At 41.1% G+C, this 17,067-nt stretch overlaps 1 protein-coding gene across 11 annotated transcripts in view; it reads right to left on the reverse strand.

The window, feature by feature from the left end:
* Window positions 1-17,067, reverse strand: part of LOC134227009 (unconventional myosin-IXb-like) — a 261,892-nt gene that overhangs the window by 48,100 nt on the left and 196,725 nt on the right. For 8 of the 11 annotated variants that reach the window (XM_062708183.1, XM_062708188.1, XM_062708187.1 and 5 more), the window contains 6 exons: window positions 11,811-12,764; window positions 11,595-11,737; window positions 11,388-11,523; window positions 11,053-11,318; window positions 10,734-10,781; window positions 1,124-1,540 (listed from right to left, as the gene is read on the reverse strand). In XM_062708183.1, coding sequence (XP_062564167.1) covers window positions 1,124-1,540; window positions 10,734-10,781; window positions 11,053-11,318; window positions 11,388-11,523; window positions 11,595-11,737; window positions 11,811-12,764 — 1,964 coding nt within the window. The remainder of the gene's footprint in view (window positions 1-1,123; window positions 1,541-10,733; window positions 10,782-11,052; window positions 11,319-11,387; window positions 11,524-11,594; window positions 11,738-11,810; window positions 12,765-17,067) is intronic. The other 3 variants (XM_062708180.1, XM_062708179.1, XM_062708189.1) reach the window with 3 other exon arrangements.

Genomic DNA, 17,067 nt, shown 5'->3' on the forward strand with positions numbered 1-17,067 from the left:
TTCTTCGGAAGTTCCGTGAGGAATTCATTTAGAAATTCCGTGAGGAATTCCTTCGGTCGAAAAAGCGCTTTTGTCCACAGTTTTCTGAAGCCATCAGCAAGAATTGTATGGCTTTTTTTTATCGTTGCAGGACAGTGTCAGCATATACATAATTAATGTTAATCGTTTGAATGTTTGCATTTGCACTGCAATAAAATAAAAAAAAATAAGTTTAGGCCTCAAACAATAACTGGTAGCAGAAAAATTCGTTTCCCTCATGCTCTTGAAAAATTCGAAAATTCGGATCATCACCGATATACGTTGACCGATTAAGGAGTTTAATAGTAACAACACCAGAAAAGATTCTCCCTCCAATGGTTACAGATTTATCAAAAGGTAAAAATTGTGAATTATTAAAAAAATCCTAAAACCTTATTTTCTTAGTTTTTTACCGACAAAATATCTCACGATTCTCAGTAAAGGGAGGATTAGTACTGAAGCCCTGTGAAAACAAATAAGAGGTTCTTCTCAGTTATATAATTTAGCCTTTCCTGATATGCGTGATTAATAGGTTGTATGCACTATTCTAACGAAGCAATTATTAAATATGACAGAGCTCTCGTTTTTGAAGTGCGTAAATTGCTAATGGGTACTACTAAAATTCTAATGATAATTTATGATACATTTTTATATAAAATTACACTGACGTCATCGTAGTCTTTTGATTGGTTTTAGTACTTTCGAAGGGACATTTGCTATCAGTATTTATTTATTATTAACGCAATGCGAATAATGCAGATTACCTGGAATAAAGAAAACCACACAATCATGCAGTAGATTTGTTTGTAAAGCTATTCATATATAACAACATAATTATAGTGAAAACAGCAAAATTACTAAAAAGGAAGCTTACAGCAAGCAGAAAAAGTTTAAACGATTTAGCAAAACTGCGTAAGACTAAATAAAACTGATTCTTAGAATGCGTTCCAATGATCGTGTGAGTAGGGATAAGGATAAAAATGTCCATTTCTTCGGACGCAGGTAGCCGAAACCTAACCAAAATCCAGTCAAAGCGGATGATTACAGGCCTTCAAAGTGTGCAAATCATGAAGTCTTAAACGAACTTAAAAACAAAAAATCTTACATCACAATCTGCGAAGCGCGCGCCATCACGTCTTGCGACGACCGTTCGAAGCGGTTCCGTGCGGCCAGCGACGACGACGACGACGACTGGTTCCCACCGTAGCCCAGCTGCTTTCCGGCACCGGAGGAGTTCGCTGCCGAGGACTGCTTACCAGCGCTACTACTATTATGTACAGTGGACGGGGACGCCTGACCGGAACCAGCCGCGCACTCGTAGCTTAGCTTACCGTCCGGGAAGTTTTTGTTGTTGAACGCATAACTGGACCAGGACCGGCGAGGTGTCCCCGTGGCCGACGAGTTCGTTGCCGCTTGGACTGTCCCGGGGCCAAGCGATTGGCGGTAGATGTTGCCACTCCCGTGGGCGTTGCTATTGAGCGCGTTCGAGGTGATATCGTGCATGGCATTACTGATTCGCTTGCTGTACATGAAGGGTCGGAAGGTAGGGTAAGCCGACGCGGCGCCGCGGGACCACGGAGGAACATAAACGATAAGCGTGTACACGGTCGGGTGTTTATCCGCCAGCCAAGTCAGCAACAACAGCGATAGATGTTTTCGGAAATGGTGTGATTTGGTGGTGATTGGTGCGTTGACGGTCGTGTGGTTTGGAAATTGTTTGTACAATGAGTTCGGACAGGTGTGATGATGGAGATGGAAAGTTGAAAATAAAGAAAATAAAGTAAAACACATAAGGTATAATAACAGTGAGATTCAGTGAGAATGTGTATAATTAACAGATAAGTTCACTCGTGAGAAACAAAATTCGCACACAAACACATAGAACAAAGTTTAGTGACTGCAGGATATGTAGCTTTAAATTTCAGCGAAGCGATCCCATACCCATATGTGGTGAAAAATCGTGATAAACGAGAAACATGTAAAGCAAAAACTTATTTTCATATTTCTATCAACATTATGCGAGAATTGAGACAGAATAGACAGTGAAATGATTTTCATCTAAATTTTTGAAAAATAAAATTGCATAAAATTGCCCCACGCTGAACAAGTACGTATATAGTTTCTGAGCGCCTAAAACAAAACGGTTTTCTCCGATGCTTTATGGGGAACCATCAATTTTTTTACCCATCCTACCCATCGTAGACCGCTAAAATGAAACCAAATAATGAAAGTTCGATCGGCTAAGGAATGAGCAGCAACATCTCGAAAGGCTGAACATATCAGAAGGCTGTAAAGTATTAGAAGGCTGAAATTTAGGAAACCATACGAGTTGTTGTACCAACCAAGTTGAGTGATTGAATAGTAAATTAAATAATTAATGAAGAATAAGAAATAAAGAATAAATATTAAAGATTAAAGAATAAATATTAAAGATTAAAGAATAAAGAATAAAGAATGAATAATAAAGTATATAGAGAATAAAGTATATAAGTATATAAAGAATAAAGAAAAAAATAAAGAATAAAGAATAAGAAATAAAGAATAAGGAATAAAGAATAGAGGAAAAGGTAAGAACAAATTTGGAAGAAGGAACAAGGATGAAAGAAGAAAGAACAAGGAAGAAAGAATACAGAAGAAGGAAGGAGAAAGATGAAAGAATGAAGAAGGGACAAGAATGAAGAAAAAAAGGAAGAAGAAAGTATAAATAAAGAAAGAAGAAGAGAGAAGAATAAAGCATCAGAAATAAAGAAGTAATCTTGGCATGAATTTAAAACCAAATGCAAGAACCGAGAACAATAAAGTGTTTTGTTAAGAAAATTATTTTGAGCTTTTTAGTGGAATGTCTTCACTTGTCGTAAGACGAGTTTGTACAATCCCATTTAATTCCACCACTTAATTGTACCTTGACAGATACGTATTTCGACCTCAACAGTAAGGTCGTCCTCAGTGTCTCGTACTTGACTCGACTACGAGTGGTTTTCCTAGAATTTTAATCATTCCTAAAGAAACTTACAAAGGAATTCTTCGAGTTATTCCATTAGGGTAAGTGTACCGGTTTTGGCCACCTTAGTGCCTAATTTGGCCAACCCTAAAAATGCATATTAAATAAGAAAATTTCTAAAAGTCTTTCGGAAATTCATCTACGAGTTCTTTAATGAAATTCTTCAGAAATTCCTTTAGAAATTTCTGCGTAAATTGATTTTTTCGGAATCCGATTCGGTACGGATTTTTTTTTCACCTTATTTTTTCATAAATTTTGGACGTTCCGCTTCAAAAACGGATGCAAACCATATAAAAATAGAGATATGGGAGAAAATATTTTTTTGTGATATTCTAGGGCTTCCAAACCTTTCTTGAGTTCATATCTTGATGTATCTATGTAAACAACCAAGCGTTTCACGGGATTTAATTTCTCATTTGAAGTTGCCAAAGCTACTTGAGACATTATTACACTATTTTTTTATGAAATCGCAGTGATATCAGAACATCTACGGTACTCCAAACTATTCTTGAGTTTATATCTTGAAGGTCTACAAGATCAACAGAAAGATTCTTAGGTTCCCGAGCTTTTGTGTTAGTTGGAGAAGCTACATGAGACATCATCACACTAGTACATACAATTCACAACATTCCCAGAATATCTACGGTACTCCAAACCATCTTCAAGTTCAGATATTGGAGGTTTACAAGACCAGCAGAGTGATTCATAGGCCTTAGAGCTTGTTGGTTAGTTGGAGAAACCTTATGGAAAATCATTGCATCATATAAACATCACAGTATTCCCAAAACAATTACGGATCTCTAGATTAATCTTCAGTGTGAAGCTTGAAGGTAAACAAAAGCAGCAGAGTGATGCACAGTTTCCCAAATTTGCTTGTTAGTGGAAATAGCTCCAATGGACATCATTACACAGTACGTGATTGCGAAAATTTTTGTTATTATGATCACGAACTTCGCATTTTTATTTTTTTCGCTCATGTATCGTCTATGGTGTTTTTGAATGAAACTTGATCTTGCACGGCGTCTCTTGATGATCGTTGCTATTCTATAATTGGAGTCCAAGCCATAGAATTAGAGTAAGAATTATATGTAATGGCTGAAACATTTAGCTAAGGAAAACTGTCTTTCAGTTCTTATGCAACCATTTGGCGTGATTCTGCGTGATTTTCAACAGAAGGCGCTTTAGCAAAACTTTCATTTTAGTTATGAAATCATAAAATACAATCAAATTCAAATCAAAACGTTAAATTCTGGTGTACCGGCTGAAAACATGCGGCACCTTGGAGTTAACTTTTTGGAAGCAGTGTACCAAAGGGTTTCCAATACGCGTAGGATTACCAATCCGGAGATGGCGAGTTCGATTCTCGGTCCGGTCTAGTTGTTTTCGGGTTGGAAACATTCTCGACTCCCTGGGCATAGTGTATCCATTGTACTTGCCGCACGAGATACATACTCATGCAATGGCGAGCATAGCAAAGCTTTCAATTAGATGATACTAGCTCCGAGGCAGAGGAAATTGATATAGAGGAACAGACGGCTTTGGCAGGTTTTGTTCTATTATTGGCAGGGGGGTTTTTGTCGACCGAATTTTATGAAATTTGGCCACAATATTTTTTGATATGCAAAGAATGTTTGGGCCAAATTTGAGCATAATCAGTCATAAAAAACCCCTTGCCAATAATAGAACAAAACCTGCCAAAGCCGTCATTACCCCTATGTGATGCAGATCATGCTTCGTAAGATATGCAAAAGCCTTTATGGTGGAACTTGGCATGACTTTTTTATTTTACTTACAGTGCAGCCGAAGAGGTGGACGAAGACATTGAGAAATTTGACACGTCCTCGTGGAGTTCATCCTTCAAAAACTTCAGTCCCCTAAGAAAACTTCCGGTGGATAGAGACATTATGATTTCGAATGAAGTTGATAAGAACTCCTCTGAGGTCGATGTTCTGATGGCATTTCTTCCGCAAAAGTTTTGGGATGTTATAACCGCACATACAAACGAGAGACTTGATATTTTCTCGAAGAATCAGGGTAAGAAAAAATCATCGGCTACGCCGCAAGAACTACAAACAGTATTCGGTATATGCCTTGTAACCTGTTACAACAACCTTCCACACATTAAAATGTATTGGTCCAAGAAACCTTTTCTTGGTAATGACCTAATCAAAAGCGCAATGGCTCGAGATCGGTTTCAATGCATTTTTTCGAAACTTTACTTCAATTCACCGGAGAAACCGGAAGGCGTCAGTAAGCTGTTTTATCTTGAAAAAGTGTTGCCAATGTTCAATTCATCATTTCAAAGAATGCGATCTAACAGTGTTCACCAGTCCATCGATGAAATGATGGTAAAATACCTTGGTCGTTAATCTTTCAAACAATACCAGCCTCTGAAGCCCATTAAGCGTGGAGTAAAGCTTTGGGACCGTTGCGATGCGTTAACTGGCTATGTGTACGAGGTCCAGGTTTATTGTGGAAAAGATACAACAACGAAATCAGAGGGTACACTTGCGGAGAGGATTGTGCAAGGACTGCTGAAGTCCATTCCGAGGGATGAAGTCGACTCCATTTGTTTGTGCTTCGATAGATTCTTTACATCACTCGAACTGCTACGAAAGATGCCATGCTGCGGCGTGGGAACTATCCAGAAAAACCGTAAGAATTTGCCAAAATTTAACACTAAGCTAAATATAGTTCCGAGTTCCAGCACACAGCGGATGGGATTACGCTTTGTCGTTGGCAGGACACGAAAGATGTGCTCGTAGTCATCAATTGCCACACAAGCAACATTACAACCGTGAAGCATACTTCTAAAACCGGTACAAAAAATGATGTCAGTTGTCCTGAAGCGATATCATTCTATAATAAGTACATGGGACGAGTCGATCATGCCGGTCAAATGGTTACACTATACGATTTTGATCGAAAAACAAATAAGTGGTGTCGGAGACGAGCCAGCCTCGGGCTGAAAGTCTCTTTAATAAAGACAAAAAAAAAAAAAAATAAGTGGTGGCGGCGTGTGTTTTTCAAGCTTTTCTTGATTGCAGTTTTTAACTCTTTTGTTGTTTTCAAAGAGTTGAAAGGAAACGATAAGCTCTCCTTTATCGATTTTCTTGTTCCATTAGCAGAACAACTAATTGCAAAAGGAACCGAAGGAATCGAAAGGCAACGAGGAAGACCATCGAAGAGGAAGTCACTGGGTAAAGATCATCTTATTATCGTCGGAGATATAAGAAGACGTTGCGTCAGTTGTACAGCAAAAGGTTTCGACCTCAAGACTGATACACGCTGTATAGCTTGCGATTAGCACAATTGCTTCTATTCTTACCACGTGAACATGTAATGCAATAAAATATAACATTGAAACGTTTATGTTTTCAACACTCATCCTAGTTATTTGTTATGCTTATTTTTGAGTTATGATGAGAATATGAATTTATTATACCCCCAGTAATTTGATCGTAGGGAGACATCGTAGATCTTCCTGAACTCGATGGCAATTTGGAGTGTCGTGGATATTCCACGAATTCTGTAATGTGTCTATAATCTTGTAATGAAGTCCGGTGGACCTATTCCAACTCATAAAAATAGTGAGTACATCGTAGATCTTCCTGTTGATCGATTTGAATATTAAGTACTGAACTCAAAGACAGTTTGAAGTGTCGTAGATGCTCAACGAATTATGTAATGTGTCTATAATGGTGTAATGAGGTCCCGCAGCTATTACAACTAATAAAAGTGGTGAGGACATCATAGATATTCTTGTTGGTCGGTTTGAATATTAGGTTCTGAGCTCAAAGACAGTTTGGAGTGTCAAAGATGTTCAATGATTTATGTAGTGTGTCTATAATAGTGTAACGAAGTTCCGTGGAGCTATTGCAACTCATAAAAATAGCGAGGACTTCGCAGTTCTTCCTGTTGATCTATTTGAATACTAGGATCTGAATTCAAATACAGTTTGGAGTGTCGTAGATGTTTAACGAATTCTGTAGTATGTCTATAATGGTGGAACGAAGTCCCATGGAGCTATCCCAACTCATTAACATTGTGAGGAGATTGTTGATCTTCCTGTTGATCGATGTTAATATTAAGATCTGAACTCAAAGACAGTTTGGAGTGTCATAGATGCTCAATGATTTTTGCAGTGTGTCTATAATGGTGTAACGAAGTCCCGCGGAGCTATTCCAACTCATAAAAATAGCGAGGACTTCGCAGATCTTCCTGTTGATCTATTTGAATACTAGTATCTGAATTCAATGACAGTTTGGAGTGTCGTAGATGTTGAACGAATTGTGTAGTGTGTCTATAATGGTGTAACGAAGACTCGCGGAGCTATTCCAACTCGTAAACATTGTGAGGACATCGTAGATCTTCCTGTTGATCGATTTCAACATTACGAACTGAACTCAAAGACAGTTTGGAGTGACATAGATGTTCAACGATTTCTGTAATGTGTCTATAATCGTAGAATGAAGTCCCGTGGAGCTATTCCAACTCATAAAAATAGCGGGGACATCGTAGATCTTCTTGCTGATTGATTTGAATATTAAGATCTGAATTCAAGAACTGTTTGGAGTGCCGAAGATACTGAAATAAATTTGGGAAGTCGCTGAAAAGGCGAAGGATTTTATCATAACGCATTATATAACGCATATATTCGAACATTCAACCAGAATATGGTGAAGCATGTTTTTTATTCCCTAGAACATCGAAATCAAAACTCAAGGATATTTTGGATGCTCTAGGTCATCCTAATACCCATATCCTGACATGTTCAATATTTTTCCTGGGTGGAACAGTCAATTTTGAACATTTTTGCTGAAGAAAGCGAGGCTCTATCTCTTAAACCTGATTTTTGACAGCTGATTTTCGTCTTGGGTCATATATGACCCATCCGTACTGAATCGGTTAAGGAATTATTCTTCAATTCTTCCATTCTTCGTTAGAGAAATCCCTTTGCAAGACTGTAGGAAGAAATAAATTAAATTCTTTCGAAAAATTTTCATCAGGAACTTCTTCAGAACCTCCTTCAGGAGTTCTTTTGAAAATTATTTTGGGAATTCCTTCGGTCATTCCTCCGGAAGTTTATTTCAACAACTCTTCCTGAAATTTCTATAGACCTTTGAAAATTTCTTTAGAAATTACTTTTGAGCCTTCTCTCGGTAATCTCACCACAAGTTCTTTCAGTAATCTCTCGAAATTTAACTGGGTAATTCCTTCGAGAATTATTTTTGAAATTTGGAAGGAATTTTATACTGTTTCAGTAAAGGAATTTCCAAAGTCTACTAGTTACGAACATACGAAATTCGTTTTAGAAGACGTATTCGATAGGCATGGATTCCCTAACAACATTAAAAGCGATAACGGTCCTCCCTTCAATGGGAATGATTACAGACACTACTGCACTGAAAGGAGTATAAGAACATTTTTTTCCACGCCATTGTACCCACAACAAAATGTACTCGTGGAAAATTATATGAAAATTATAAACAAAGCCATGGCCGCATCCGTGTCTAGTGGAACAAATTACAATAATGAATTGCAAGCCGCCGTTCGTTCTCACAACGCTGTCGCTCACGCTGTCACCAAGTTTCCCCCAGAAGAAATCATGCTCGGGCGAAAAATTAGAAGGGGTCTTCCGCTGGTGAATTTGAAGAAAGTGGACCACGATGAAAATTTATTGAACAAGAGGGATCGAGAAGCGAAACTACAAGCAAAGCAACTCTCGTCATCGAAAGGTCTGCACGAGTGTGTCGAGTCGAAAAACAGTCGCGATAGAAGGAAGAAGCAAGATTTGGAGAACAAGAGTACACTGTCCTGGAAGAGAAAAATGGAAATATGCTGTTGACAGATGAAGACGGGGGAATCCTAAAACGACACGTCTCCCAGACGAAGAAGGTTTCCGAATGGGCGGATATATTTTCGCAGGAATTATCTACGTACAATAATGTACCAGAGAATCATCGTACTATCGCGCCTGTGTGTCCGAGCAGAGAAAGAAAAGCGTTAATTAATGTTATTATTGTTACAAATCTTACATGATTTCGTGACGGTCCCCAATTTTGATATTTTCATTTTACACCCTGTATCCGAGTCTTCCCTTAGACGTAGTTAACGTCAAAAAATCAAATCTCTTGAAACGTAATCTTTCTCTTATATATAAAAATGAAATGGTCTGTGTTCGTATCCGCATAACTCGAAAACGGCTGGATGAATGTTTTTCATTTCTTCAGCAGAAACATTCGTTATAGTTTCCGACGGGTTTATATGATATGTATTTCCTCATGCGAAATTCATGAATTAGGTTGAGTAAATCGTAAAAAACTAAAACATGATTTTGTATAGGAATCTTTGCATGGGCAGTTGAAAACGCACATTTTCGCCTACTATGCAGGACAACGTCTGCCGGGTCGACTAGTACTAATCTAATACTGAGAATTTTCTACAACAGAACGACTAAACGTATATTGATGGCTTTAGTAATGGAATTTAAATAATACAAATATACCTCTGCAGTAGAGACATCCCGAGCAAAGTTTGAAATCAAATTGAAATCAAAATTTGCTGTCTTGATGTAAATTATTTGATTACTCCAGATGATTTCGTTTTGTATGGATTAACGGTTAACACAGCAGAAATGAGAGCATATTTTTACACTGCGAAATCATACTGAAAACAAATTTTGCTATCACTGAAATCAGCATGATTACTAAATTTGATATCATTAGATTTTAAAATTTGATAACAAGATGAGTATTCAATTAGATTATTTTTATGAGCATTCATAACAACAACAGCATATTTTGTTTGCAGATTGCTTTTAATTTTCGTAAAACACACATTAGATAATCGACAGCATAATTTGATGTAAAACTGCTATCATTATGATAACTGAGGAATGCATATTGAAAACATTTTATGATATCAATTTGTATTAACTAACAATTGACATCAAATTTTGTTTTCAATATAATCTCAACAACAGAGCTTAATATCAATTTGCTCTCATTTTGTTAACCGACTTTGCTCGGGATGGCAATGCCTAATCGAACACGATTCAAATTATAAGTACCTTCTAAATAATATGTTTGGATAACCGATCATTTAAGACACACAAATAAAGCATTGAAGTAATAGAAAAACACACTTCGGACAATCACAAACACGTAATATGAGAACCCAACATTCCAACAGAATGTAATTGCACTCGCACACCGTTCCTGGTGTTCGTTCAATTAAAAGCAAGAAGAAATCCAGAATGCGTCCAGGAAAGTACAAGAGAAAGCAAGCTTAAGGTCACTCCTGACGGAATCCAAGATTAAAAGTGCTCGCGTTTTCGGGGGCATACCACTCGATACGGAAGCAACGCACAACTGTCATCTTTATTATTTCACGCATGCTGCGACGCAGCAAAGCTAAATCAACAAAAATGACAGTTGTGCGCCGCCTCTGAATCGAGTGGTGTGCCCCCGAAAACGCGAGCACTTTTAATCTTGGATTCCGTCAGGAGTGACTTTAACAGGATGCAGTATATAGAACAACGACCCAGAACAATTCTTCAACGTATCACAATTACTCATCAGAAACGGACATAAACAGGGACAAAATGAAACACATTTATGGAAAGAACTAGAACCAGAAATGTTTTTAACGAAAAAGCAAATAAAACACATTCACAAATATTGATCGAAGCCCACCATGGACCCCCACTTACGCTATTCGATTGATAGTTAGGTTCACTGATGAAACCGTCACTAGATGGCTACAGACGGGAATGGAGACGCGAAACAATTTCGCGCAGCACAGTGCACAGTGAAAATAAAAGAAAAGAAACGTTGAGAAGACGATACAGAAATGGCAATATGTTTTAAATGGAGAGGTTATCGCGCTTTGTAATGAATTAAAGAAACCTTCACCGATCAAGACCAAGTTGCAGCAGACGAGTTGTAGCACTTGTAACATACTACCAAACGGACCCAAATGGACGCGACGACTAGGAGAACCGCCGAATCATCGAACCCCGTGTAACTCACCTTACGATGCTCTCATTCGGAGCCCGGTAGCGGCTCTTGGTGGAAAGTTTACTGTAGGACTGGTCGGCGCGTTCCTTCCGGTGTTTGATCCCGGCGGACCTAAATGCAAAGTAGCCACGAAAAAATGCTCTCAGAATGGCCCACCGAAAAACGGCCACCGGATCGGCGCCGACCAGCTCCCGCACGAACGCCATGCTCGAGTTCTTCAGCACGCTCACAATGTCCTGCCGCATCAGGTCTAGATTCTTTTCGCGCATTTCGGCCACCTAAAAATGTAAAGTAAGACAATACTAGTGTGTTGGAATTTTTTTTTCTATTATTATTTTGAAACGCACCTGGTATTTCACCTTTCCGGCGTAATGTTTAATAATAAATGCATTCTCTTTTCGCTGTGGCTTTTCATAGAATGTGCTATCCTTGTGAACACTGTTGAACTTTTGCAGTAACGTTTCGTTGGTTGCTCCCGGAAAGCTATGGAAGTTATTTCGAAATTCGTGGTGAGTCTTTGTTAAATTGTTTTGAACAATTGCACGAACACTTACTTGCACAAATCATCCAAAATACAGAGCAACCCTGACGGTTTGGACTCGAACAACTGCAGACATCCTGAATTATCTAAAAACTCTATATCAGTCCATTTGATGCCCTCTCGTTTATACTCCTTTTGCTCGTATTTAAACACATGCTAGAAGATGCATATCAAATTTACGTCATTATAAGAAGGTTCTAAATGATTATCCATCTCTTTAATCACTCACCAAATTGAAGTAATATTGCAGATGTTCGTTGGCATAATTAATGCACAACTGTTCAAAACTGTTCTGCAGTCCAAAATCCTCGAACCCAAAGATGTCCAGCACTCCTATCGAATGGCCCGTGTGCATGGTTTGGTCCTTGTTCAGCAGCGCATGATTCACCTGCAGCACGATCCAATCGAACAGCGCCCCGTACAGACACTTTGCCAGCGCATCCCTCGCAGCGATCGCTTCCGGCAACTTGTACTGCATGATCAACGTTTCGCCGCTGGCCTTAACCCGCTTCGACGTTAGCGCCGACAGAAGCGTTTCCTGCTTGACCCTCAGCAGTTCGGATATAAGACCCACCACCTCCGGATTCCGAACCTGGACGCTTTCGTCGTGGTGGTAGGTGGATTTTTTCGGAAAGAACTCCACGTTCCCCAGCAGTAGCACGGCCGACAGGACGGCAAACAATCGCCGTTGCTTTTCTGCCGAGAACCCCACCATCTCCATGCTTTGTTTCAGTCGTGAGAATTCGTACTTCTCGTCGCAGTTCTCCAGCGTCAGATTTTTGGCATTCAAGTAGTGGTACTTCTCCGCCGGCAGCAGATGCAACGCAACCCGCTCCTGCTCGGTCGCCCCCGACAGCAGATAGTAGAACACGTGATAGTTTCGCTCGTAGTGTCCCTGGGACACTATCCGGCTCTTCTCCAGCAGGTACTTTTGGACGACCGCCCCCTGAACCATCCCATTCTCGCGGTAGTTCACCTGGATGAACTTCCCGAACCGACTGCTGTTGTTGTTATGCGCAGTTTTGGCATTACCGAACGCTTCCAACACCGGACCGGCACTGAGGATGGTTTGCTCCACACCGGACCCGTGGGCACCTTTCTGCGACAGGGCCGTCAGGTGATGCAACAGGAAGTTTGTGCTTTCGGTTTTGCCGGAACCACTTTCGCCGCTGATTACAATGCACTGCAAAATAGAGAGATGGGAAGAGGGATTTTTAGAGCTTAGTTTGATTTATAATGAAATTGTAAAATAAATTGTCGAATAAACTATGATATTTGTATGAATTCTGCTTATGCTGCCACAAATGTTTCTTGTAAAAATGGAAAATTTGGGCGAATGCTTCTAAAACTCGGCTTATAGTTTTCACACATTCATACGCCGAGAGTTTCTTATTTGAAACCTTTTAGCAAACATAATGTTACTACATGTATGAATGGGGTTCCTATTAACTGGTCTAGCGAAGCTAATTATTTAGGGCTTCTGCTAGATCAAAAATTATTTTTTAAAAAATTACAGAGCCAAATGTAACAAATATATTAAATGTCTATATTCACTTATACACAGAAAATCAAAACTATGTCTTAAATACATATTTTGGATTTACAAACAATTGTTTAGACCACCCAAGTTGTATGTTGTGCCAATAATGTCTACTTTCTGCAATACCAAAAAAAGACACTTCAGAGGCTTCAGATTTTTCAGAAATTCTGAAGTTGCCTACCATGCTCCATACTACCCGTCTCCCATACAGCTCACATACAACTGCTGGGAGTTCGGACACACTAAGACTAGATTTAAAGCCTCCAACGCCACATGTCGGAACTGCTCTGGCAGAGGACAAAAGGTGCGACTTGCCGCCCATTTGCTCCAAGTGTAGCCAGCACCCTCGCAGAAGTAGATCCTGCTCGGTGTATAGAATGGAGAACGACGTCTAGCGACGTGAATTTCAAATCCACTACATGTTTTTGAACTCCTATTACCAAAAGTCCAAAATTTACGTAATAGTTGTAGTACAATGCTGAAATTAAAGTCGATTGTTTATCATAAGTAAGCAAACCATCTACCATTCTTTCCTCCTTATGCACGTTATGGTTGCCCCAACTCGTGATCTTTAAAAAATACTGGAAAAAGCACGTGGTTTCCAAGATGGCCGATTTGGGACTTTGTTGTATAACCGCCTTAAGTGGATCAGACCAACTAACAGTCGCTGCACTCCTTGCCGCCCTCGCCAAAAACCTTGACCAACGCTGACTCCCCGAATAGTTCTCGGATCTGTCCCTGTCTTCCTAATTACCGCGCCAAGTAATTGGGAATTTCAACTCTAACGCATCAGCCTCCAACGTGCCACAAAGCCCAAACACCACCAACACCAACGAGCCGACGTCCGACCCAGGTAGCCGAGGCACCATTGGACCGGAAGCTATACCCCAACTGGAACCTTTGGAACGACCCCGGCGGCTGGTAAAGTACAAGGACGAAGAACGACAATGTGGAGCCCTGGATCGTCGGGCACCGATACGAACAGGCCGACCTCCGCATCCAGTGGACGAAGAGACCAAGAAGATCCTTTGATAGTCGGGGCCCCTCTAGTGCGGACGTCATTCCCACACCGGAACTGTGGAACAACCTCCGGCATCATTGGATAGACGGAAGAGGGACGCATTATCCCCCAGCGACCTTGTCAAGCACAAGCTCCAAACTTCTGTTTCTCCGGTGGACCTCGCGGAAAGCAAGCGAAAACCAGTCGGCGGTTTCGGGTCGCGATTTTATCCCTCGACGGACGACGTGGGATGCAAGCTGCAAGATAAAAATCAAGCGCAAAGCAGGAATTTTCTAGACAGAACGAATCTCTCCCTCTCATCAAGGCCGCGTTCTGGGCGACCCAGGGATCTCCACCCGGGTCATAAGTCCCAACTGTTTCAGCGTCCTGGGCTCCCTGGTGGTACGACCAGAGCAGGCCTCTCTCAGTCGCATAATGTATGACCCAGTGGATCCAGTGGATCCAGGTCTTCCTCGTCGTCATCCCTTGATGCATCGAGCTCTGGTCCAGCGAGTGAATATCCTTCTTCCACTGGCTCCGGCCTGCCAGGATACCTCAGGTACGGTTAGAAACCCTTATTTCTTTATCGTTCCCTTTCCCAACCCCGACCCTCCCGCTGGAGGTGAAGTTTTGCCTCCAATGGAACATCAACGGGTTTCGGAACAACTTTCCGAACCTCAAGCTGCTGGTGCACCACAGCTTAACATGGACCATCGCTCTCCAAGAGGTTAACCGCGTAACACCCTCATGGATCGGACCTTTGGAGGCAAATGACGTTGGACCAGCAGGGTTGGGAAAAAGTTTAGGCACTGCGCAGCCATCGGGGTACAGCTGGATATCCCCTTCGATGTCCTCGATATCGACGATGATCTGCCGGCTGTTGGTGTGCGGTTGCACGGAAGTATGCCGATTACCATTATAAACATCTACATCCCTTTCTGCTCCTTCATCGCCTTTAAAGCTAAGGTAAGCAACCTGATTGATAACGCTACTCCTTCCTGCTTCTCCTTGGGAGCATGAACGCCCACCATCCCATGTGGGGAGACCGGCCGTCGTGCACTTAGCTGGTGGACTGAGGAAACTCGGCACGCTGCAGCGCGCTGTAAAAGCCAGACGTGCACTACGAAGCTCAGTACCTGAACACGATTTGGAATCAAGTAGAAAACAAAATTTGCTGTCATGATGTCAATTATTTGATTACTCCAGTTGATCTCGTTTTGTATGGATTAACGGTTAACACAGCAGAAATGAGAGCATATTTTTACTCTGTGGAATCATACTGAAAACAAATTTTGCTGTCAATGAAATCAACATGATTACTAAATTTGAAATCATGAGATTCTTCATTTAATATCAAAATGAGTATTCGATTAGATTATTCTTATAAGCATTCATAACAACAACAGCATATTTTGTTTGCAGGTTGCTTTTAATCTTCGTAAATAACTCTCTTTAGATAATCGATAGCATAATTTGATATAAAGCTGCTATCATTATGATAACTGGTGAATGCATATTGAATACATGTTTTTATATCAATTTTTATTAAATAATAACTTACATCAAAATTTGTTTTCAATATAATTTCAACAGCAGAGCTCAATATCAGTTTGCTCTCATTTTGTTAATCGACTTTGTTCGGGTAGCGACCACCCCCTTAGGCCTGACGCCCTGGAGTCTTATAAGGAGAAACATCGACAATGTAAGATCATCATCAGGGAGGCGAAGTCTAAGCAATGGGAAGACTTCATCGACCGCATCAACCCGTCCCAGACCTCCGCCGAGCTTTGGAGGCGGGTAAATCCAATAAGTGGTAAATCGAGGGTGGCTCCCTTCCACCTCGACCAGGGCAACCACACAATTTCTGACCCTGCACAGGTTGCCAACGCTCTCGAAGATTACTTCGCCTCCCTCTGGTAGTAACTTCTCAGTACGCGGTCAAAGTCCCGAGGACTATCGCTACTCGTGACTAACAGCTAAACGGCTTCCTCCGGCCGCGAAAGACCTTTTTCTCAAGCTCGTCAATGATCTTTGGGAACGAGTGAATAAAAAGCTTCGTTGTGCTCATCCCGAAGAGCAGTGTGGCGAGACATGATGCATCCAATTACCTGACCTCGTGCGCGTCCAAAACCGTTGATGGATAATGGGATGGTAAACCGGCGACTCAGGGAGAAATGGCACCAGCACATACTTTTCCAGACTGGACAGTGTGGTTCAAAAAGCGTATGATGAAGGCAAGCATGTTGACTTTGTGTTACTCGATATCGCCAAGACTTTTTGCCGGACATGGACCCCTTTGGTCCTGAGAAAACTCCAAGACTGTATATGCCGACGACATTTTATGGTCGTGGTCGGCAGAACGCCTGGAAGGAACAAGATCAAAACTAATGCGGCTGTAAGTGCCATCTATCGCTGTGCTTCATACGTCGGTTTTGTTATGAACGCAAGGAAGTGTGTTCTGGGACACGTCTGCAGTGGCCGGCATCAGTTAGCAGGCCCCTCCATAAAGCTCGGCACGGATGCCATCCCCAACCGGAAGATCGTCCGGGTGCTTGGTGTCGACATCGACCGGAAACTAATCTTTCTACCGCACTCACGGGCGGTGAAAGTAACTTGCAAGTCCCGCATTATTTAGTCTCATGAAAACCCTTGAAAAAAAAACACCGTACTAATAATAGAAGCAGCAGACCAAAAGTTGGACAAGCTATTATCGACAGCTACTTGCTTTACGGCCTTGAACTAGCATGTCCTGTCTACCGGAACCTCATCGACACTCTCTCGCCCGTTTTCAACAGCGACGTCCAGCTATCTTCCACACCGGCATCGGATTCTGATGGCCATCTGACGCAACGCCGCCTCTTTTGCGGCTGCCACTTCAAGATAAGACAGGATCCCTCTCCTCGTTGAGGCTGAACGGATCCTGCGAAGTGTAGCCGGTACCGGTCT

This window comes from Armigeres subalbatus, chromosome 3, assembly GCF_024139115.2.
Source record: "Armigeres subalbatus isolate Guangzhou_Male chromosome 3, GZ_Asu_2, whole genome shotgun sequence".
NCBI lineage: Eukaryota > Metazoa > Arthropoda > Insecta > Diptera > Culicidae > Armigeres > Armigeres subalbatus.